Source organism: Phyllobates terribilis, unplaced genomic scaffold, assembly GCF_046119375.1.
Source record: "Phyllobates terribilis strain yellow unplaced genomic scaffold, ASM4611937v1 Scaffold_2012__1_contigs__length_177219, whole genome shotgun sequence".
NCBI lineage: Eukaryota > Metazoa > Chordata > Amphibia > Anura > Dendrobatidae > Phyllobates > Phyllobates terribilis.
In genome coordinates, this window is record NW_027364772.1 from 22501 (window position 1) to 46000 (window position 23500).

General features: G+C 55.6%; 1 protein-coding gene and 1 long non-coding RNA gene across 2 annotated transcripts in view; one reads left to right on the forward strand and one right to left on the reverse strand.

Moving 5' to 3' along the window:
- LOC141245669 (uncharacterized) overlaps window positions 1-23181 on the forward strand; it is a 24213-nt gene extending 1032 nt beyond the window's left edge. The window contains exons 2-3 of the long non-coding RNA XR_012309466.1: window positions 21322-21398; window positions 22939-23181. This is a non-coding gene — a long non-coding RNA (uncharacterized lncRNA). The remainder of the gene's footprint in view (window positions 1-21321; window positions 21399-22938) is intronic.
- LOC141245666 (uncharacterized) lies at window positions 5689-8802 on the reverse strand. The gene is made up of 6 exons (XM_073669081.1): window positions 8603-8802; window positions 7635-7679; window positions 6645-6771; window positions 6269-6558; window positions 5968-6166; window positions 5689-5694 (listed from the first exon to the last, which is right to left on the reverse strand). The coding sequence occupies exons 1-6, from the start codon at window positions 8800-8802 to the stop codon at window positions 5689-5691; spliced, it is 867 nt and encodes a 288-aa protein (XP_073525182.1).
- Window positions 23182-23500: the final 319 nt, after the last annotated feature.

Sequence of the window (23500 nt, forward strand, 5' to 3'; positions counted from 1 at the left end):
GGACAGCCAGAGCCACAGGGGGACACGGGGGACAGCCAGAGACAGGGGGACACGGGGGACAGCCAGAGCCACAGGGGGACACGGGGGACAGCCAGAGACAGGGGGACAGCCAGAGCCACAGGGGGACACGGGGGACAGCCAGAGACAGGGGGACACGGGGGACAGCCAGAGACACAGGGGGACACGGGGGACAGCCAGAGACACAGGGGGACACGGGGGACAGCCAGAGACACAGGGGGACTTGGGGGACAGCCAGAGACCTGGGGACAGCCAGAGACACAGGGGGACACGGGGGACAGCCAGAGACACAGGGGGACATGGGGGACAGCCAGAGCCACGGGGGACAGCCAGAGACACAGGGGGACACGGGGGACAGCCAGAGACACAGGGGGACACTGGGGACAGCCAGAGACAGGGGGACACTGGGGACAGCCAGAGACACAGGGGGACACTGGGGACAGCCAGAGCCACAGGGGGACACGGGGGATAGCCAGAGACACAGGGGGACATGGGGGACAGCCAGAGACAGGGGGACATCCAGAGACATGGGGACAGCCAGAGATACAGGGGGACATGGGGACAGCCAGAGATACAGGGGGACACGGGGGACAGCCAGAGACACAGGGGGACATGGGGGACAGCCAGAGACACAGGGGGACATGGGGGACAGCCAGAGACAGGGGGACACTGGGGACAGCCAGAGACACAGGGGGACATGGGGGACAGCCAGAGACACAGGGGGACATGGGGGACAGCCAGAGACAGGGGGACACTGGGGACAGCCAGAGACACAGGGGGACACGGGGGACAGCCAGAGACACAGGGGGACACGGGGGACAGCCAGAGACACAGGGGGACACGGGGGACAGCCAGAGACACAGGGGGACTTGGGGGACAGCCAGAGACCTGGGGACAGCCAGAGACACAGGGGGACACGGGGGACAGCCAGAGACACAGGGGGACATGGGGGACAGCCAGAGCCACGGGGGACAGCCAGAGACACAGGGGGACACGGGGGACAGCCAGAGACACAGGGGGACACTGGGGACAGCCAGAGACAGGGGGACACTGGGGACAGCCAGAGACACAGGGGGACACTGGGGACAGCCAGAGCCACAGGGGGACACGGGGGATAGCCAGAGACACAGGGGGACATGGGGGACAGCCAGAGACAGGGGGACATCCAGAGACATGGGGACAGCCAGAGATACAGGGGGACATGGGGACAGCCAGAGATACAGGGGGACACGGGGGACAGCCAGAGACACAGGGGGACATGGGGGACAGCCAGAGACACAGGGGGACATGGGGGACAGCCAGAGACAGGGGGACACTGGGGACAGCCAGAGACACAGGGGGACATGGGGGACAGCCAGAGACACAGGGGGACATGGGGGACAGCCAGAGACAGGGGGACACTGGGGACAGCCAGAGACACAGGGGGACACGGGGGACAGCCAGAGACACAGGGGGACATGGGGGACAGCCAGAGACACAGGGGGACATGGGGGACAGCCAGAGCCACAGGGGGACAGCCAGAGACGGGGATATGGGCCACAGGCAGAGACGGGGACATGGGGAGCAGGTACAGACAGACACTGCACACGGGGGAGACAGCAGGCACAGGGGGACACAGCTACAGGAGGACACAGCTACAGAAGGGCACAGCTACAGGAGTACAAAGCCACAGGGTGACACAGCCACCGGGAGACACAGACACAACCACACCACCGCTCACACACACCACTGCACACCTACACCGCCGCACGCAGACACCGCCGCACGCCCGCATGTATTGCATTATTCTTAAATCTTCATAAATAAACTACATACATATTCTAGAATACCCGATGCGTTAGAATCGGGCAACCATCTAATATATATATGTGTGCTGTCTTCCTCCTGTGTGCGTTACTCCCTGTGTATGTGTGTTTCTTTGTGTATGTCCCAACTGGCCAGCTGGGACGCGGCTGCTGGTGGTCTTATATATATATTATACTATATATTTATATTATGGCATTGTGGAGACGCGGCTCTCCAGTCTCCATGATAACGCAACCCGGCTATCCTCTTCTAACTTGGTTTGAGTATATATGTATATGTGTGTATGTGTATGGCGTGAGCCAGCAGAGGCCGTCTCCCCCCTGGCTAGCTGGGACGCGGCTGCTGGTGGTGGTGTCCCCCCTGGCCAGCTGGGACGCGGCTGCTGGTGGTGGTGCCCCCCCCCCCCCCTGGCCAGCTGGGACGCGGCTGCTGGTGGTGGTGTCGTCCCCCCTGGCCAGCTGGGACGCGGCTGCTGGTGGTGGTGTCGTCCCCCCTGGCCAGCTGGGACGCGGCTGCTGGTGGTGGTGTCGTCCCCCCTGGCCAGCTGGGACGCGGCTGCTGGTGGTGGTGGTGTCGTCCCCCCTGGCCAGCTGGGACGCGGCTGCCGGTGGTGGTGTCCCCCCTGGCCAGCTGGGACGGGCATCAGACACCTGAATGCCCGCACCTCTGACAGTGGAAGTGACCCAGGGTCTAAAAAATGATAAAGTCCCTTCATTTTGAGTAAATGCGGTTAAGTAGTATCATATGGTGCAGTTGTTCACCTGAATAGGGAAAAATGGACTTTGGTTATCTTCTGCGCTATATGCTACAAATTAACTGGATTTACCCAGTTTAGGGAAAATGGACTTTGGGTAAATCCAGTTAACTATGGCCTGTGATTGGCTGAGGCAGTCACATTTTCTGGTCAGAAGCAACCTGGATGGACAGAGTAGTTGAGAAGCAATTATAAGTCATAGTACAAACACTTCAACAGTAAAATACCAACTTTATTATTGAAAAAACAAATTACAATAATATAACAGTCAACTGCCCCTTTGTCCACCCATAAAGCTAATATATAAAGTACACAGATACAAAGAACAGCGGGTCAGATGCAGGGATAGAACCCATGTAAAATATTACTCATCTAGGCAGTCTAATTCCGCCCCTTCTCCAAAATCATTTTTTCGGACACCATATTCAAAGAAGATTTCTGTTCCTGGCTTCAGATCTTGATTAGCATAAAACAGAATTGTTGGTGACCCATCTCCATATGACCAAACCTTTGTGTGAAGATTGAAATTGGTGGGCTTATGATTGATCAGCCTTCCAAAAGTGGACTCTATATCTGGATGGCAATCACAAGGCGCTTTGGAGCCATTAATGCATAATTTTTGGCCTTTGTGTTGAAAAAAGTACATATATGATGGTCCGGTCTGCATTATCTGCAGCTTTTCCGCACTTTGATGGTCCATAAGTTCCCCGTGATAGTCACATATCACTTGACCCCTTTTAAAAGCACTGATGGTCTTTACGGTACGTCCACCTTTGCCAATGTCTTCTGTTATAATTAGTCCCTTCCATTGTTGTGTTAACACAAGCTCTTTGATCTCCTCATCTTGAAAATTGGGCTTGTGTCTTCGCTCATGGGGTTTCCAAGCGCTTTTCACTTGTTTTATGTCTGGAACATTTGTGCCCCATCCCCGTTCTTTTGCATAAGTAAACAATTCTTTTTCATTGGGGACTGTCTTGAAATATTCTAAATACGAAAAAAATAAAAATGTTAGAATAATCAGCACACATATTTTCTATATAAGCATAGGCCTGGAACAGTGCCATCTACTGTAGATAGATTGGAATGGGGGGGGTGTAAACTTTAAAATCTTACCAGCAGCATCTGTTGATCTTATTTGTTTCTGATTGTAGAGCCATTTCTTTTGCAGAAATTTTGCATGCTCCCGGTTTACATTTCTACATTCTCTTATTGTAGGTGGAGAACTGTGTATTGCTACTGGGTGTATAGCTGTCAGCTTCCGAAACAACAAACTGCGCGGATACACAGCTTCCTCATCCCTGCTTTCTTCCTCATCACTGCTTTGTTCCTCTTCACTGTGGCCCTCTGTGCTCGACCCTTCACTGCTGTCCGATCCCTGGGCAGCGCTGCTCCTTGGCCTCTTGGAGACACTTTCTCTGTGAAGTCAAAATCAGAGAAGGTATGTTAAAAAGTTTTTCAAGGACTTTTATGATTTGAGCTTTGTAAATGCCTCCTATTGTTTCTCTTGACATTGTCATATAGTGTATTTTCAAAATTAGCTCAGGAAACATCAGGGAAATCACTAGAATGAATAAGACCGTTGAACTGAAATAGTCATTGCTCAAATCTGATGCTACAGAAGGTGGTTGGTGGGGCTGATTGTGTATTCAGGGGGCTTTCACACTGGCATTTCATCCTGATCAGGATGCGTTCCTATGTTGAGTATAGGGAGAAGGTCTGCATCAGGATGCATCAGGATTGCTATGCATACAAACGCACACCACTCAAACGCAGATGTGAAACCAGCCTCGGTTAGGACCCTTACCCAGATGTTTCTCCTTCCTTGTTTTCCTCCATTTTCACCAATTGTTTCATTCCTTCAACTAAATCTGTGAAGACAATCTGGTGCTTGAGGGTCTCATAGTTTACATAAGCAGCTGTGAGGGAACGAGTGTCCTTTGGCATCTCATCTGCCCAATATTTATATGCAGAAATCGCCTTTTGGTACGTCATAACGGGCAGCTTGAACCTGAGAAGAAAGGAATTGTTAGTATGGGCAAAGGCCCCTTTACATGCAGAGATATGTGTTCAAAGATTGGTCGGCAGATCTCTGATGGCTGTGAAATCATGGATGTATTGGTTCATTTGTACCCAGCCACAAACCTGGCACTGTATGGCCATGATTTCACTGCAGACAAACACTTTAAACAAGGCGGGGTGGCTGTGGTTAGCACTGCAGCCTTGCATCCTTGCAGATGTTGTCCTTGGTGTGTTCAAATCCCAACATCTGCAAGGAGTTTGTATGTTCTCCCCATGTTTGCCTGGGTTTCCTCCCAGACTCCAAACACATACTGATAGGATGTTTACATTGTGAGCCCCAATGGGGACAGGGTTGCAAACGTATGTAAAGCGACTTGGAATTAATAGTGCTATATAAATGAATATTATTATTAGTGGGTAAAGGGCCACTAAGACTATATTGAAAATGTATTCATACAATCTAAAGTAAACATTATTAGTTGCCTAGAGCAACTAAGCACAGATCAACTTTCATTTTACCTGAGCAATTTAGGACATGGAAACAGTTCAGATTGGTTTCTATGGGCAGCAGACAGTTTGTGTATAATATTTATTATTAATATTATAATTAATATAATAAATATTATTTGTTATTATTTAATTTTATATATTTTCACTTTGCCTTATTTTAAAAAATAAGGACCTGTGTTTCTCCCCCTTTCCACTTACTTGTTATGGAATCGCATCAGGTCTCCTGATGGATTTTTCAAACCTTGGCCAGATTGAGAAAGAAAAAATTGCTCGACGGTGGTTGATTGCACTTTATCCAGTGTCGGCCGTATTTTTTCAAAATATGTTGTAAAAAGCTGTTAGAGTAAAACAATAAATTATGGATTCGATCTATGTAGAACACTGAAATATATACTCTTCATGTTCCTCCAAGGATTTCTAACACGTACCTTCTCCTCCTCATTGTCCAGTATAACTATATCGCGTCCTGTGTAAACAGCTACAAATTTTCTTTCTTCACGGTCTTTTACCTCTTTCTTTTGCAGCCAATGTTTTACCTATTGGATAACAAACATAGAAAATACATTGCATATGACACACCATCATATCTACAGAAAAATGGTTGGTGATCAATAGCACCCAGCAATCTGATGTCCTCATATACCTCAAGGGTCGTGGCGCAAGTCTCATCCGGGGAGTCCACCCAGTCACAGGTACATAGTAGAAGAACAGAAGACGGCGTCTCACAGGTTGGTGCAGTATCAAAAAGTGCGCTGTGAGCGGAATAAAGTGCTTTTTGATACTGCACCCATCTGTGAGACGCTGTCTTCCATTCTTCTACAACATCATGTCTGTCAATAGTATGATAATAAGTTGCTTACCGTTAGGTTTTTGGGTACCGATGGCTTGCGTTTGTGTCTCAATATGAGGAGTGCAATGAGGTATGATCCAGCTAGAACTTTTTCATTGTTGGAGAGTATTTGATGGGATCTTGCCTTCTTAAATATGGTGTTGATATGGTTTTTAGACACTTCTAGGATTTTGCAGCATTCTAGATTAGTGATTGGCTGGGGAGCCAACCTGTATGTGATTAAAAAAAAAAAAGTTACTTTCACACTTAATCATTCTTATGAATACTTTGTAATTTGCGGAAATTATCCAAGCAATGACTCCTATACTTACCCCCTTTTCATGCCTTTACGTGTTTTATGTCCCTGTTGAATCTTGTTTAATTCCTCTAAAAAACGTTTTGCATTTGTTTTTGTTTCCTCCTCATCCACGGTATCAGGGCAGTTGTCTCTCACAAAAATTACAAATTGGCGCACATTTCGTAGATATTTTTGAATAGTATTCTCAGTATTTTGCTTTCTCAGTTCATCAAAATATGCCTTTGTCTTATCAAATTCGTTTATAAAGTCCAGGGTGATTTCCTCCGGACTGACGAAATACAGAAATTTGGCAACATGGTCTACCTGAAATTAAACACACATACATTAGGATTAGTCTCTTTAAGGAGTATTCATCAGCTACATGCAACCTGACAGCGTATCAAACTTACCATTGCCTCAACAGAAATCTCTTTATGGGTCTCCTGTAAATAGGTTTTAAACCTTGTCAGCATAGGGGACTTTATATCATGTTTCTTGTACATCCCAGCCTCTGCCAGTTGTTTTCGCGGGTGGGACCTGAAACAGATATAGACACACATATTGGGACACATAGTAGAGAACTGTTAGCTCATAATTAGTGTCAGATACCTGTATATCCAGTATCCTCTCCACATAATTTTCTATTGTATCAAGATGAGGGGCGTAACTACAGTAGGTGCAGGGTTACAATCGCACGTGGGCCCTGCTGGCTAGGGGGCCCCAAAAGTCACTTTTGGCCTACAGAAAGACTAATGCTAATACAGATTTGCAACAATTGAGGGCTCCTTTGGAGCCTTTGCATTGGGGCCCATGAGCTTCCAATTACGCCATTGATCAAGATCCTAACACTATCCATACACAGGGACATCCCTGCCGCATGACCAGTGATAAGATGAGGACTTCCCACCCACCAAAAGCACCCCACCTTGTTTGGCCAGAGAACCCCCCCCCCCAGCACCCATCACTACACAAATAAAGCGCTTATCAGGTTTCTGAGGCTCCATGGAGCCGGCCGCAGGACCCTCTCCCCACGCTCCTGGTTGAGTCACAGCATATGCACACAGTGTGGAGACCCAGAAGAGATTCACTGGCCTGATGTATAGCACACATTGTGTGTATATGTAACACTACCCAACCAGGAAGAGAAGAGGACATGAGGCCGGCCCCCAGGACCACCCTGCATACCTGCTCAGTGACTAGTGGGTAGTAATCGTCTAATAATGCATGCAACATACATTGAGTAGGCATGTGTATATCCACCGGACACATCATCCACACAGCCTCTGTGCACCCTGTTATCCCATTAAATAACTGATATATACAGATATATCTGCACATGCTTACTTATATTTCATCTGTTACTAATACAGTACTTGGACCTGATGGTAAATAGAACTTACGTAGATGGTTCACCGCTGCTGCCGGCAGCCTCACAATCTGGCAGCCTAAGGAGATGAATGTAAATCTGCATTATGCATTGATACTTTGTACAGACCTTCATATCTGCCGCTTGGCTTTCCACCCCCAGCCCCTCACATCTACTTCCCAGCATCTCATCATTACAGTAACTTGCTGCGTACAGGTCACCTGTCATGGAGCAGGAGTTAAGATTTATTTTTTTTTCTTCATTGCACAAATCTGTCTTTATTGAAATGTGATGCAGCTTTTGCATGTTTCCTGGCACAGATTCTGGTACAGAAAAAGCAATGTGAACATACCCTAACAAATGTAATACAGTAAACACTTTTAATTCAGTTTAAAAAATAAAAAAAGGTCTGTTCACACTGCTTTTTAGTGCGTTAGAATTTGTGCTGGAGTACGCTTTTTTTTAAGAACGCGTTTTTTTATGTACAACGATGAGGGACATCTATATCCCCCCAACCTGGTTTATATGTCCCCCATCCTAGTGTATATATATCCTCCTTCCTAGTATATATAACCCCCATCCTGGTATATACTAGGATGGGGCACATATGGTATATACATTCCCCAACCTAGTATATATAACCCCCAACCTGTATATACCCTATGTCCCCCATCCTAGTTAATATAACCCCCAACCTGTATATACCCTATGTCCCCCATCCTAGTATATATATCTCCAACTATTATAAGACAGACACTGGTATTATAAGACGGACCCCATTTAATAATAAAAATTATTTTTTTTTTCTTTTCCATCACCAAATTTGGGGTGCGTCTTATAATCCGGTGCGTCTTAAAAAGCTAAAAATACGGTACTAAAAAGACCTAAGTCACCCGGGGTAAAGATGCCTCCAACACTGCCACTCCATGTACCGTGGAACTATATCTGCTACCCCCATAACCACCCAGATTCACATAAAGATAGAAGGAACAATATAATTACCTTGTAGATGGTTTATTGTAGACTATGCACCCACGTTTCTCCAAGAAATCAGCAAAAAAGTCACTGGCATTTTCAAATTTGCTTTTCCTATAGTCCAGTGAGTCGTATGGAACTGCAGTCAGGAAATTGAGGGCCTTTCTTTGCTTCCTTTTTGCTTCCTTAAAAACTTCAAGCTGCTCATTGGGAGAAGTTGTAGCCATACAAGATTTCTTCAGATGTGAATGTAGGTTGAGCTGAAAAGTTTTGCATAGCTTGCAAAAACTTTTAACACTGCTTTTTGTTGAAGACATGCTAGCTAGAATCAGTAGCTACAGTTGCACAGGTCCACAGAATCTGAAGAGTCACATATTTATACACAATAAGACACACAAGAAAAAAAAATGCAATAGGTAAGACTCATGATGGAAAGCTGAGTTATTATGGAAGAGATAAACAGTTCTGGCTATAAATAATTAGCAGTTAGTAGATAAGAAGTGTGAAGGGTTTATTGCCTTGTGACCAGGTCCAGTGTTGTGATGCCCCCACAGGTCTGAGGAGCAAACTCCTTAGCTGATGTAGAATGACATAAATCCATGCGACACATTCACTCCTGCTCTGAAAGTGTAAAAGTTCATCATCAGTTCATATTCTGAATTTCTTCTTTCTCTCTGAGATTTGAACTTACCTTTTAATACTAGTAATTTCATATCTGTTATGCTGTGATCAGGGGAACACAGGTGCTTGGCTACAGGCAGATCTTTTATTGACCCCACTCCGGACACCTGGATGCCCGCACCTCTGACAGTGGGAGTGACCCAGGGTCTAAAAAACGACAAAGTCCCTTCATTTTGAGTAATTCCGGTTAAGTAGTATAATGCAACCCGGCTACCCTCTTCTTCCTTGGTTTGAGTATATATGTATATGTGTGTATGTGTATGGCGTGAGCCAACAGAGACCGTCTCCCACCTGGCCCGCTGGGACGCGGCTGCTGGTGGTGGTGTCATCCCCCCTGGCCCGCTGGGACGCGGCTGCTGTTGGTGGTGTCGCCTCCCCTGGCCAGCTGGGACGCGGATGCTGGTGGTGGTGTCGCCCCCCCTGGCCAGCAGGTACAGACACCTGAATGCCCGCACCTCTGACAGTGGGAGTGACCCAGGGTCTAAAAAATGGCAAAGTCCCTTCATTTTGAGTAAATCCCGTTACTTAGCAGAACATGGTGCAGATGTTAACCGGATGTACCCAAAGTTTATTCACCCTAATCCCGTTACTTAGCAGAACATGGTACAGATGTTAACCGGATGTACCCAAAGTTTATTCACCCTAATCCCGTTACTTAGCAGAACATGGTACAGATGTTAACCGGATGTACCCAAAGTTTATTCACCCTAATCCCGTTACTTACCAGAACATGGTGCAGATGTTAACCGGATGTACCCAAAGTTTATTGACCCCACTCCGGACACCTGGATGCCCGCACCCCCTATTCCGGACACCTGGATGCCCGCACCTCTGACAGTGGGAGTGACCAGGGTCTAAAAAACGACAAAGTCCCTTCATTTTGAGTAATTCCGGTTAAGTAGTATAATGCAACCCGGCTACCCTCTTCTTCCTTGGTTTGAGTATATATGTATATGTGTGTATGTGTATGGCGTGAGCCAGCAGAGACCGTCTCCCACCTGGCCCGCTGGGACGCGGCTGCTGGTGGTGGTTTCGCCCCCCCCCCTGGCCAGGTGGGATTCTGCTGCTGGTGGTGGTGTTCCCCCCTGGCCAGGTGGGATTCTGCTGCTGGTGGTGGTGTCATCCCCCCTGGCCCGCTGGGACGCGGCTGCTGGTGGTGGTGTCGTCCCCCCTGGCCAGCTGGGACGCGGCTGCTGGTGGTGGTGTCGTCCCCCCTGGCCAGCTGGGACGCGGCTGCTGGTGGTGGTGTCGTCCCCCCTGGCCCGCTGGGACGCGGCTGCTGGTGGTGGTGTCGCCCCCCCTGGCCAGGTGGGATTCTGCTGCTGGTGGTGGTGTTCCCCTCTGGCCAGCTGGGACGCGGCTGCTGGTGGTGGTGTCGCCCCCCCTGGCCAGGTGGGATTCTGCTGCTGGTGGTGGTGTTCCCCTCTGGCCAGCTGGGACGCGGCTGCTGGTGGTGGTGTTCCCCCCTGGCCAGCTGGGACGCGGCTGCTGGTGGTGGTGTCCTCCCCTGGCCAGCTGGGACGCGACTGCTGGTGGTGGTGTCCCCCCCTGGCCTGCTGGGACGCGGCTGCTGGTGGTGGTGTCGTCCCCTGGCCAGCTGGGACGCGGCTGCTGGTGGTGGTGTCCCCCCTGACCAGATGGGACGCGGCTGCTGGTGGTGGTGTCGTCCCACCTGACCAGCTGGGACGTGGCTGCTGGTGGTGGTGCCGCCCCCCCTGGCCAGCTGGGACGCGGCTGCTGGTGGTGGTGTCTCCCCCCCCTGGCCAGCTGAGACGCGGCTGCTGGTGGTGGTGTCTCCCCCCCTGGCCAGCTGGGACACGGCTGCTGGTGGTGGTGTCCCACCCCTGGCCAGCTGGGAAGCGGCTGCTGGTGGTGGTGTCCCCCCTGGCCAGCTGGGACGCGGCTGTTGTTGGCGGTGTGTCCCCCCCCCCCCCCCCGGCCAGCTGGGACGCGGCTGCTCTTGGTGGTGTCCCCCCCCTGGCCAGCTGGGACTCGGCTGCTGGTGGTGGTGTCCCCACCCCCTGGCCAGCTGGGATGCGACTGCTGGTGGTGGTGTCCCATCCTCCCCCTTGGCCAGCTGGGACGCGGCTCCTGGTGGTGGTGTCCGTCCACACCCCCCCCCCCCCCCCCCCCTGGCCAGCTGCGACGCGGCTGCTGGTGGTGGTGTCCTCCCCTCTGGCCCGCTGGGACGCGGCTGCTGGTGGTGGTGTCATCCCCCCTGGCCCGCTGGGACGCGGCTGCTGTTGGTGGTGTCGCCTCCCCTGGCCAGCTGGGACGCGGATGCTGGTGGTGGTGTCGCCCCCCCTGGCCAGCAGGTACAGACACCTGAATGCCCGCACCTCTGACAGTGGGAGTGACCCAGGGTCTAAAAAACGGCAAAGTCCCTTCATTTTGAGTAAATCCCGTTACTTAGCAGAACATGGTGCAGATGTTAACCGGATGTACCCAAAGTTTATTCACCCTAATCCCGTTACTTAGCAGAACATGGTACAGATGTTAACCGGATGTACCCAAAGTTTATTCACCCTAATCCCGTTACTTACCAGAACATGGTGCAGATGTTAACCGGATGTACCCAAAGTTTATTCACCCTAATCCCGTTACTTACCAGAACATGGTGCAGATGTTAACCGGATGTACCCAAAGTTTATTGACCCCACTCCGGACACCTGGATGCCCGCACCCCCTACTCCGGACACCTGGATGCCCGCACCTCTGACAGTGGGAGTGACCAGGGTCTAAAAAACGACAAAGTCCCTTCATTTTGAGTAATTCCGGTTAAGTAGTATAATGCAACCCGGCTACCCTCTTCTTCCTTGGTTTGAGTATATATGTATATGTGTGTATGTGTATGGCGTGAGCCAGCAGAGACCGTCTCCCACCTGGCCCGCTGGGACGCGGCTGCTGGTGGTGGTGTCATCCCCCCTGGCCCGCTGGGACGCGGCTGCTGGTGGTGGTGTCCCCCCTGGCCAGCTGGGACGCGGCAGCTGGTGGTGGTGTCATCCCCCCTGGCCCGCTGGGACGCGGCTGCTGGTGGTGGTGTCGGGCCAGCTGGGACGCGGCTGCTGTTGGTGGTGTCACCTCCCCTGGTCAGCTGGGACGCGGCTGCTGTTGGTGGTGTCGCCTCCCCTGGCCAGCTGGGACGCGGATGCTGGTGGTGGTGTCGCCCCCCCTGGCCAGCAGGTACAGACACCTGGTTGCCCGCACCTCTGACAGTGGGAGTGACCCAGGGTCTAAAAAACGGCAAAGTCCCTTCATTTTGAGTAAATCCCGTTACTTAGCAGAACATGGTGCAGATGTTAACCGGATGTACCCAAAGTTTATTCACCCTAATCCCGTTACTTAGCAGAACATGGTACAGATGTTAACCGGATGTACCCAAAGTTTATTCACCCTAATCCCGTTACTTAGCAGAACATGGTACAGATGTTAACCGGATGTACCCAAAGTTTATTCACCCTAATCCCGTTACTTACCAGAACATGGTGCAGATGTTAACCGGATGTACCCAAAGTTTATTGACCCCACTCCGGACACCTGGATGCCCGCACCCCCTATTCTGGACACCTGGATGCCCGCACCTCTGACAGTGGGAGTGACCAGGGTCTAAAAAACGACAAAGTCCCTTCATTTTGAGTAATTCCGGTTAAGTAGTATAATGCAACCCGGCTACCCTCTTCTTCCTTGGTTTGAGTATATATGTATATGTGTGTATGTGTATGGCGTGAGCCAGCAGAGACCGTCTCCCACCTGGCCCGCTGGGACGCGGCTGCTGGTGGTGGTGTCGCCCCCCCCCCTGGCCAGGTGGGATTCTGCTGCTGGTGGTGGTGTTCCCCCCTGGCCAGGTGGGATTCTGCTGCTGGTGGTGGTGTCATCCCCCCTGGCCCGCTGGGACGCGGCTGCTGGTGGTGGTGTCGTCCCCCCTGGCCCGCTGGGACGCGGCTGCTGGTGGTGGTGTCGTCCCCCCTGGCCAGCTGGGACGCGGCTGCTGGTGGTGGTGTCGTCCCCCCTGGCCCGCTGGGACGCGGCTGCTGGTGGTGGTATCGCCCCCCCTGGCCAGGTGGGATTCTGCTGCTGGTGGTGGTGTTCCCCTCTGGCCAGCTGGGACGCGGCTGCTGGTGGTGGTGTTCCCCCCTGGCCAGCTGGGACGCGGCTGCTGGTGGTGGTGTCCTCCCCTGGCCAGCTGGGACGCGGCTGCTCTTGGTGGTGTCCCCCCCCTGGCCAGCTGGGACTCGGCTGCTGGTGGTGGTGTCCCCACCCCCTGGCCAGCTGGGATGCGACTGCTGGTGGTGGTGTCCCATCCTCCCCCTTGGCAAGCTGGGACGCGGCTCCTGGTGGTGGTGTCCGTCCACACCCCCCCCCCCCCCCCCTGGCCAGCTGCGACGCGGCTGCTGGTGGTGGTGTCCTCCCCTCTGGCCCGCTGGGACGCGGCTGCTGGTGGTGGTGTCCTCCAATCTGGCCCGCTGGGACGCGGCTGCTGGTGGTGGTTGTGTCCCCCCTGGCCCGCTGGGACGCGGCTGCTGGTGGTGGTGTTGTCCCCCCTGGCTAGCTGGGACGCGGCTGCTGGTGGTGGTGTCGTCCCCCCTGGCCATCTAGGACGCGGCTGCTGGTGGTGGTGTCCTCCCCTCTGGCCCGCTGGGACGCGGCTGCTGGTGGTGGTGTCGTCCCACCTGACCAGCTGGGACGTGGCTGCTGGTGGTGGTGCCGCCCCCCCCTGGCCAGCTGGGACGCGTTTGCTGGTGGTGGTGCCCCCCCCTGGCCAGCTGGGACGCGGCTGCTGGTGGTGGTGCCCCCCCCCTGGCCAGCTGGGACGCGGCTGCTGTTGGTGGTGTCCCCCCCCTGGCCAGCTGGGACTCGGCTGCTGGTGGTGGTGTCCCCACCCCCTGGCCAGCTGGGATGCGACTGCTGGTGGTGGTGTCCCATCCTCCCCCTTGGCCAGCTGGGACGCGGCTCCTGGTGGTGGTGTCCGTCCACCCCCCCCCCCCCCCCCTGGCCAGCTGCGACGCGGCTGCTGGTGGTGGTGTCCTCCCCTCTGGCCCGCTGGGACGCGGCTGCTGGTGGTGGTGTCCTCCAATCTGGCCCGCTGGGACGCGGCTGCTGGTGGTGGTGTTGTCCCCCCTGGCCCGCTGGGACGCGGCTGCTGGTGGTGGTGTTGTCCCCCCTGGCTAGCTGGGACGCGGCTGCTGGTGGTGGTGTCGTCCCCCATGGCCATCTAGGACGCGGCTGCTGGTGGTGGTGTCCTCCCCTCTGGGACGCGGCTGCTGGTGGTGGTGTCGTCCCACCTGACCAGCTGGGACGTGGCTGCTGGTGGTGGTGCCGCCCCCCCCTGGCCAGCTGGGACGCGGCTGCTGGTGGTGGTGCCTCCCCCTGGCCAGCTGGGACGCGGCTGCTGGTGGTGGTGCCCCCCCCTGGCCAGCTGGGACGCGGCTGCTGTTGGTGGTGTCGTCCCCTGGCCAGCTGGGACGCGGCTGCTGTTGGTGGTGTCCTCCCCTGGCCAGCTGGGACGCGGCTGCTGTTGGTGGTGTCCCCCCCCCCCCCCCCGGCCAGCTGGGACGCGGCTGCTGGTGGTGGTGTCCCCCCTGGCCAGCTGGGACACGGCTGCTGGTGGTGGTGTCGTCGACCCTGGCCAGCTGGGACGCGGCTGCTGGTGGTGGTGTCGTCCCCCCTGACCAGCTGGGACGCGGCTGCTGGTGGTGGTGCCGCCCCCCCTGGCCAGCTGGGACGCGGCTGCTGGTGGTGGTGTCCCCCAAGGCCAGCTGGGACGTGGCTGCTGGTGGTGATGTCCTCCCTGGCCAGCTGGGACGCGGCTACTGGTGCTGGTGTCCTCTCTGGCCAGCTGGGACGTGACTGCAGGTGGTGGTGTCCCCCCTGGCCAGCTGGGACGTGGCTGCTGGTGGTGGTGTTCCCCCCTGGCCAGCTGGGACGCGGCTGCTGGTGGTGGTGTCGCCCCCCCCCCCTGGCCAGGTGGGATTCTGCTGCTGGTGGTGGTGTTCCCCCCTGGCCAGGTGGGATTCTGCTGCTGGTGGTGGTGTCATCCCCCCTGGCCCGCTGGGACGCGGCTGCTGGTGGTGGTGTCGTCCCCCCTGGCCAGCTGGGACGCGGCTGCTGGTGGTGGTGTCGTCCCCCCTGGCCAGCTGGGACGCGGCTGCTGGTGGTGGTGTCGTCCCCCCTGGCCCGCTGGGACGCGGCTGCTGGTGGTGGTGTCGCCCCCCCTGGCCAGGTGGGATTCTGCTGCTGGTGGTGGTGTTCCCCTCTGGCCAGCTGGGACGCGGCTGCTGGTGGTGGTGTTCCCCCCTGGCCAGCTGGGACGCGGCTGCTGGTGGTGGTGTCCTCCCCTGGCCAGCTGGGACGCGGCTGCTGGTGGTGGTGTCCCCCCCTGGTCTGCTGGGACGCGGCTGCTGGTGGTGGTGTCGTCCCCTGGCCAGCTGGGACGCGGCTGCTGGTGGTGGTGTCGTCCCCTGGCCAGCTGGGACGCGGCTGCTGGTGGTGGTGTCGTCCCCTGGCCAGCTGGGACGCGGCTGCTGGTGGTGGTGTCCCCCCTGACCAGATGGGACGCGGCTGCTGGTGGTGGTGTCGTCCCACCTGACCAGCTGGGACGTGGCTGCTGGTGGTGGTGTCGTCCCACCTGACCAGCTGGGACGCGGCTGCTGGTGGTGGTGTCGTCCCCTGGCCAGCTGGGACGCGGCTGCTGGTGGTGGTGTCCCCCCTGACCAGATGGGACGCGGCTGCTGGTGGTGGTGTCGTCCCACCTGACCAGCTGGGACGCGGCTGCTGGTGGTGGTGTCGTCCCACCTGACCAGCTGGGACGCGGCTGCTGGTGGTGGTGTCGTCCCCCCTGGCCAGCTGGGACGCGGCTGCTGGTGGTGGTGTCGTCCTCCCTGGCCAGCTGGGACGCGGCTGCTGGTGGTGGTGTCGTCCTCCCTGGCCAGCTGGGACTCGGCTGCTGGTGGTGGTGTCGTCCCCCCTTTGCCAGCTGGGACCCGGGTGCTGGTGGTGGTGTCTTCAAGCGCTCAGAAGAGCTGCACAGAAACTACAACCCTTACTACAAAAAGATGGCCGTTTACAATCCATATTTCCAGACCCTCCACTTCTGTGTTTCAGGCAGCCCCCAAATCTAAGAAGCATCATTGTCAGACGCTCCCTGTCATCTCCACCAGCTACAGGAACCTTCTCTGCTACCAGAAAAAGTGTAAAACCACAGACAAGATAAAGATCCCCAACTCACATCAGGACTATAAGATCCCAGGTACATTCAGCTGTATCACATCTAATGGGGTGTACTTAACTATATGTACCAAATGTCCAGCTGGGGGTCTGTATGTAGGGGGGAGACAGGGCAAAAACTTAGGACATCGCCACACAATAAGAAGAAAGAATAGATCTGCCTGTAGCCAAGCACCTGTGTTCCCCTGATCACAGCATAACAGATATGAAATTACTAGTATTAAAAGGTAAGTTAAAATCTCAGAGAGAAAGAAGAAATTCAGAATATGAACTGATGATGAACTTTTACACTTTCAGAGCAGGAGTGAATGTGTCGCGTGGATTTATGTCATTCTACATCAGCTAAGAAGTTTGCTCCTCAGACCTGTGGGGGCATCATAACACTGGACCTGGTCACAAGGCAATAAACCCTTCACACTTCTTATCTACTAACTGCTAATTATTTATAGCCAGAACTGTTTATCTCTTCCATAATAACTCAGCTTTCCATCACCAGTCTTACCTATTGCATTTTATTTTCTTGAATGTCTTATTGTGTATAAACATGTGACTCTTCAGATTCTGTGGTATACTATGCTTGATGAAGAGACCTGCGTAGTCTGGAAAGCTTGCAATTTGTTCCCATCTTTTCATTTAGCCATTAAAAGGTATCAACCACTGAGGACTCTCAAATCTAAATACTGTTCTATCTACTGGCTAACACAGTACAAGAATATATATTTTCCCTATTTCCAAACAAAGGGAGTTTAAAGTAAATTATACTGATTTCTATACTTAAGCCCCCCGTCTCACATAGCGAGATCGCTAGTGAGATGGCTGCCCACCTCACCAGCGATGTCGCTGTGTGTGACACTTTGCAGCGATCAGGCCCCTGCTGTGAGGTCGCTAATCGCTGCAGAATGTCCTGGACCATTTTTTGGTCGCTGCCCTCCCGCTGGACCCAGGGTCTAAAAAACGACAAAGTCCCTTCATTTTGAGTAATTCCGGTTAAGTAGTATAACGCAACCCGGCTATCCTCTTCTTCCTTGGTTTAAGTATATATGTATATGTGTGTATCTTTATGGCGTGAGCCAGCAGAGACCGTCTCCCCCCTGGCCAGCTGGGACGGGGCTGCTGGTGGTGGTGTCGTCCCCCCTGGCCAGCTGGGACGGGGCTGCAGGTGGTCGTGTCGGGCCAGTTGGGACGCGGCTGCTGGTGGTGGTGTCGGGCCAGCTGGGACGCGGCTGCTGGTGGTGGTGTCGGGCTAGCTGGGACGCGGCTGCTGGTGGTGGTGTCTTCCCCCGTGGCCAGCTGGGACGTGGCTGGTGGTGGTGTCGCCCCCCCTGGCCAGATGGGACGCGGTTGCTGGTGGTGGTGTCGGGCCAGCTGGGACGCGGCTGCTGGTGGTGGTGTCTTCCCCCGTGGCCAGCTGGGACGTGGCTGGTGGTGGTGTCGTCCCCCCTGGCCAGCTGGGACGCGGTTGCTGGTGGTGGTGTCGCCTCCCCTGGCCAGCGGGTACAGACACCTGGATGCCCGCACCTCTGACAGTGGGAGTGACCCAGGGTCTAAAAAACGACAAAGTCCCTTCATTTTGAGTAATTCCGGTTAAGTAGTATAACGCAACCCGGCTATCCTCTTCTTCCTTGGTTTAAGTATATATGTATATGTGTGTATCTTTATGGCGTGAGCCAGCAGAGACCGTCTCCCCCCTGGCCAGCTGGGACGGGGCTGCTGGTGGTGGTGTCGTCCCCCCTGGCCAGCTGGGACGGGGCTGCAGGTGGTCGTGTCGGGCCAGTTGGGACGCGGCTGCTGGTGGTGGTGTCGGGCCAGCTGGGACGCGGCTGCTGGTGGTGGTGTCGGGCCAGCTGGGACGCGGCTGCTGGTGGTGGTGTCTTCCCCCGTGGCCAGCTGGGACGTGGCTGGTGGTGGTGTCGCCCCCCCTGGCCAGATGGGACGCGGTTGCTGGTGGTGGTGTCGGGCCAGCTGGGACGCGGCTGCTGGTGGTGGTGTCGGGCCAGCTGGGACGCGTCTGCTGGTGGTGGTGTCGGGCCAGCTGGGACGCGGCTGCTGGTGGTGGTGTCTTCCCCCGTGGCCAGCTGGGACGTGGCTGGTGGTGGTGTCGCCCCCCCTGGCCAGATGGGACGCGGTTGCTGGTGGTGGTGTCGGGCCAGCTGGGACGCGGCTGCTGGTGGTGGTGTCTTCCCCCGTGGCCAGCTGGGACGTGGCTGGTGGTGGTGTCGTCCCCCCTGGCCAGCTGGGACGCGGTTGCTGGTGGTGATGTCGGGCCAGCTGGGACGTGGCTGCTGTTGGTGGTGTCGCCTCCCCTGGCCAGCTGGGACGCGGATGCTGGTGGTGGTGTCGCCCCCCCTGGCCAGCGGGTACAGACACCTGGATGCCCGCACCTCTGACAGTGGGAGTGACCCAGGGTCTAAAAAACGGCAAAGTCCCTTCATTTTGAGTAAATCCCGTTACTTAGCAGAACATGGTGCAGATGTTAACCGGATGTACCCAAAGTTTATTCACCCTAATCCCGTTACTTAGCAGAACATGGTGCAGATGTTAACCGGATGTACCCAAAGTTTATTCACCCTAATCCCGTTACTTACCAGAACATGGTGCAGATGTTAACCGGATGTACCCAAACTTTATTCACCCCACTCCGGACACCTGGATGCCCGCACCCCCTATTCCGGACACCTGGATGCCCGCACCTCTGACAGTGGGAGTGACCAGGGTCTAAAAAACGACAAAGTCCCTTCATTTTGAGTAATTCCGGTTAAGTAGTATAATGCAAAGCGGCTACCCTCTTCTTCCTTGGTTTGAGTATATATGTATATGTGTGTATGTGTATGGCGTGAGCCAGCAGAGACCGTCTCCCACCTGGCCCGCTGGGACGCGGCTGCTGGTGGTGGTGTCATCCCCCCTGGCCCGCTGGGACGCGGCTGCTGGTGGTGGTGTCCCCCCTGGCCAGCTGGGACGCGGCTGCTGGTGGTGGTGTCATCCCCCCTGGCCCGCTGGGACGCGGCTGCTGGTGGTGGTGTCGGGCCAGCTGGGACGCGGCTGCTGTTGGTGGTGTCGCCTCCCCTGGTCAGCTGGGACGCGGCTGCTGTTGGTGGTGTCGCCTCCCCTGGCCAGCTGGGACGCGGATGCTGGTGGTGGTGTCGCCCCCCCTGGCCAGCGGGTACAGACACCTGGTTGCCCGCACCTCTGACAGTGGGAGTGACCCAGGGTCTAAAAAACGGCAAAGTCCCTTCATTTTGAGTAAATCCCGTTACTTAGCAGAACATGGTGCAGATGTTAACCGGATGTACCCAAAGTTTATTCACCCTAATCCCGTTACTTAGCAGAACATGGTACAGATGTTAACCGGATGTACCCAAAGTTTATTCACCCTAATCCCGTTACTTAGCAGAACATGGTACAGATGTTAACCGGATGTACCCAAAGTTTATTCACCCTAATCCCGTTACTTACCAGAACATGGTGCAGATGTTAACCGGATGTACCCAAAGTTTATTGACCCCACTCCGGACACCTGGATGCCCGCACCCCCTATTCCGGACACCTGGATGCCCGCACCTCTGACAGTGGGAGTGACCAGGGTCTAAAAAACGACAAAGTCCCTTCATTTTGAGTAATTCCGGTTAAGTAGTATAATGCAACCCGGCTACCCTCTTCTTCCTTGGTTTGAGTATATATGTATATGTGTGTATGTGTATGGCGTGAGCCAGCAGAGACCGTCTCCCACCTGGCCCGCTGGGACGCGGCTGCTGGTGGTGGTGTCATCCCCCCTGGCCCGCTGGGACGCGGCTGCTGGTGGTGGTGTCCCCCCTGGCCAGCTGGGACGCGGCTGCTGGTGGTGGTGTCATCCCCCCTGGCCCGCTGGGACGCGGCTGCTGGTGGTGGTGTCGGGCCAGCTGGGACGCGGCTGCTGTTGGTGGTGTCGCCTCCCCTGGTCAGCTGGGACGCGGCTGCTGTTGGTGGTGTCGCCTCCCCTGGTCAGCTCGGACGCGGCTGCTGTTGGTGGTGTCGCCTCCCCTGGCCAGCTGGGACGCGGATGCTGGTGGTGGTGTCGCCCCCCCTGGCCAACGGGTACAGACACCTGGTTGCCCGCACCTCTGACAGTGGGAGTGACCCAGGGTCTAAAAAACGGCAAAGTCCCTTCATTTTGAGTAAATCCCGTTACTTAGCAGAACATGGTGCAGATGTTAACCGGATGTACCCAAAGTTTATTCACCCTAATCCCGTTACTTAGCAGAACATGGTACAGATGTTAACCGGATGTACCCAAAGTTTATTCACCCTAATCCCGTTACTTACCAGAACATGGTGCAGATGTTAACCGGATGTACCCAAAGTTTATTGACCCCACTCCGGACACCTGGATGCCCGCACCCCCTATTCCGGACACCTGGATGCCCGCACCTCTGACAGTGGGAGTGACCAGGGTCTAAAAAACGACAAAGTCCCTTCATTTTGAGTAATTCCGGTTAAGTAGTATAATGCAACCCGGCTACCCTCTTCTTCCTTGGTTTGAGTATATAAGTATATGTGTGTATGTGTATGGCGTGAGCCAGCAGAGACCGTCTCCCACCTGGCCCGCTGGGACGCGGCTGCTGGTGGTGGTGTCATCCCCCCTGGCCCGCTGGGACGCGGCTGCTGGTGGTGGTGTCCCCCCTGGCCAGCTGGGACGCGGCTGCTGGTGGTGGTGTCATCCCCCCTGGCCCGCTGGGACGCGGCTGCTGGTGGTGGTGTCCCCCCTGGCCAGCTGGGACGCGGCTGCTGGTGGTCTTATATGTATATATTGTATCATTATATATTTATATTATGTCAAATTAATTTCCCTTTTTTTTTTTCTTCAGTTAGATAACGAAGCATTGTGGAGATGCGGCTCTCCAGCCTCCATGATAACGTAACCCGGCTATCCTCTTCTAACTTGGTTTGAGTATATATGTATATGTGTGTATGTGTATGGCGTGAGCCAGCAGAGGCCGTCTCCCCCCTGGCCAGCTGGGACGCGGCTCCTGGTGGTGGTGTCGTCCCCCCTGGCCAGCTGGGACGCGGCTGCTGGTGGTGGTGCCGCCCCCCCTGGCCAGCTGGGACGCGGCTGCTGGTGGTGGTGTCCCCCAAGGCCAGCTGGGACGTGGCTGCTGGTGGTGATGTCCTCCCTGGCCAGCTGGGACGCGGCTACTGGTGCTGGTGTCCTCTCTGGCCAGCTGGGACGCGACTGCAGGTGGTGGTGTCCCCCCTGGCCAGCTGGGACGTGGCTGCTGGTGGTGGTGTTCCCCCCTGGCCAGCTGGGACGCGGCTGCTGGTGGTGGTGTCGCCCCCCCCCTGGCCAGGTGGGATTCTGCTGCTGGTGGTGGTGTTCCCCCCTGGCCAGGTGGGATTCTGCTGCTGGTGGTGGTGTCATCCCCCCTGGCCCGCTGGGACGCGGCTGCTGGTGGTGGTGTCGTCCCCCCTGGCCAGCTGGGACGCGGCTGCTGGTGGTGGTGTCGTCCCCCCTGGCCAGCTGGGACGCGGCTGCTGGTGGTGGTGTCGTCCCCCCTGGCCCGCTGGGACGCGGCTGCTGGTGGTGGTGTCGCCCCCCCTGGCCAGGTGGGATTCTGCTGCTGGTGGTGGTGTTCCCCTCTGGCCAGCTGGGACGCGGCTGCTGGTGGTGGTGTTCCCCCCTGGCCAGCTGGGACGCGGCTGCTGGTGGTGGTGTCCTCCCCTGGCCAGCTGGGACGCGGCTGCTGGTGGTGGTGTCCCCCCCTGGTCTGCTGGGACGCGGCTGCTGGTGGTGGTGTCGTCCCCTGGCCAGCTGGGACGCGGCTGCTGGTGGTGGTGTCGTCCCCTGGCCAGCTGGGACGCGGCTGCTGGTGGTGGTGTCGTCCCCTGGCCAGCTGGGACGCGGCTGCTGGTGGTGGTGTCCCCCCTGACCAGATGGGACGCGGCTGCTGGTGGTGGTGTCGTCCCACCTGACCAGCTGGGACGTGGCTGCTGGTGGTGGTGTCGTCCCACCTGACCAGCTGGGACGCGGCTGCTGGTGGTGGTGTCGTCCCCTGGCCAGCTGGGACGCGGCTGCTGGTGGTGGTGTCCCCCCTGACCAGATGGGACGCGGCTGCTGGTGGTGGTGTCGTCCCACCTGACCAGCTGGGACGCGGCTGCTGGTGGTGGTGTCGTCCCACCTGACCAGCTGGGACGCGGCTGCTGGTGGTGGTGTCGTCCCCCCTGGCCAGCTGGGACGCGGCTGCTGGTGGTGGTGTCGTCCTCCCTGGCCAGCTGGGACGCGGCTGCTGGTGGTGGTGTCGTCCTCCCTGGCCAGCTGGGACTCGGCTGCTGGTGGTGGTGTCGTCCCCCCTTTGCCAGCTGGGACCCGGGTGCTGGTGGTGGTGTCTTCAAGCGCTCTGAAGAGCTGCACAGAAACTACAACCCTTACTACAAAAAGATGGCCGTTTACAATCCATATTTCCAGACCCTCCACTTCTGTGTTTCAGGCAGCCCCCAAATCTAAGAAGCATCATTGTCAGACGCTCCCTGTCATCTCCACCAGCTACAGGAACCTTCTCTGCTACCAGAAAAAGTGTAAAACCACAGACAAGATAAAGATCCCCAACTCACATCAGGACTATAAGATCCCAGGTACATTCAGCTGTATCACATCTAATGGGGTGTACTTAACTATATGTACCAAATGTCCAGCTGGGGGTCTGTATGTAGGGGGGAGACAGGGCAAAAACTTAGGACATCGCCACACAATAAGAAGAAAGAATAGATCTGCCTGTAGCCAAGCACCTGTGTTCCCCTGATCACAGCATAACAGATATGAAATTACTAGTATTAAAAGGTAAGTTAAAATCTCAGAGAGAAAGAAGAAATTCAGAATATGAACTGATGATGAACTTTTACACTTTCAGAGCAGGAGTGAATGTGTCGCGTGGATTTATGTCATTCTACATCAGCTAAGGAGTTTGCTCCTCAGACCTGTGGGGGCATCACAACACTGGACCTGGTCACAAGGCAATAAACCCTTCACACTTCTTATCTACTAACTGCTAA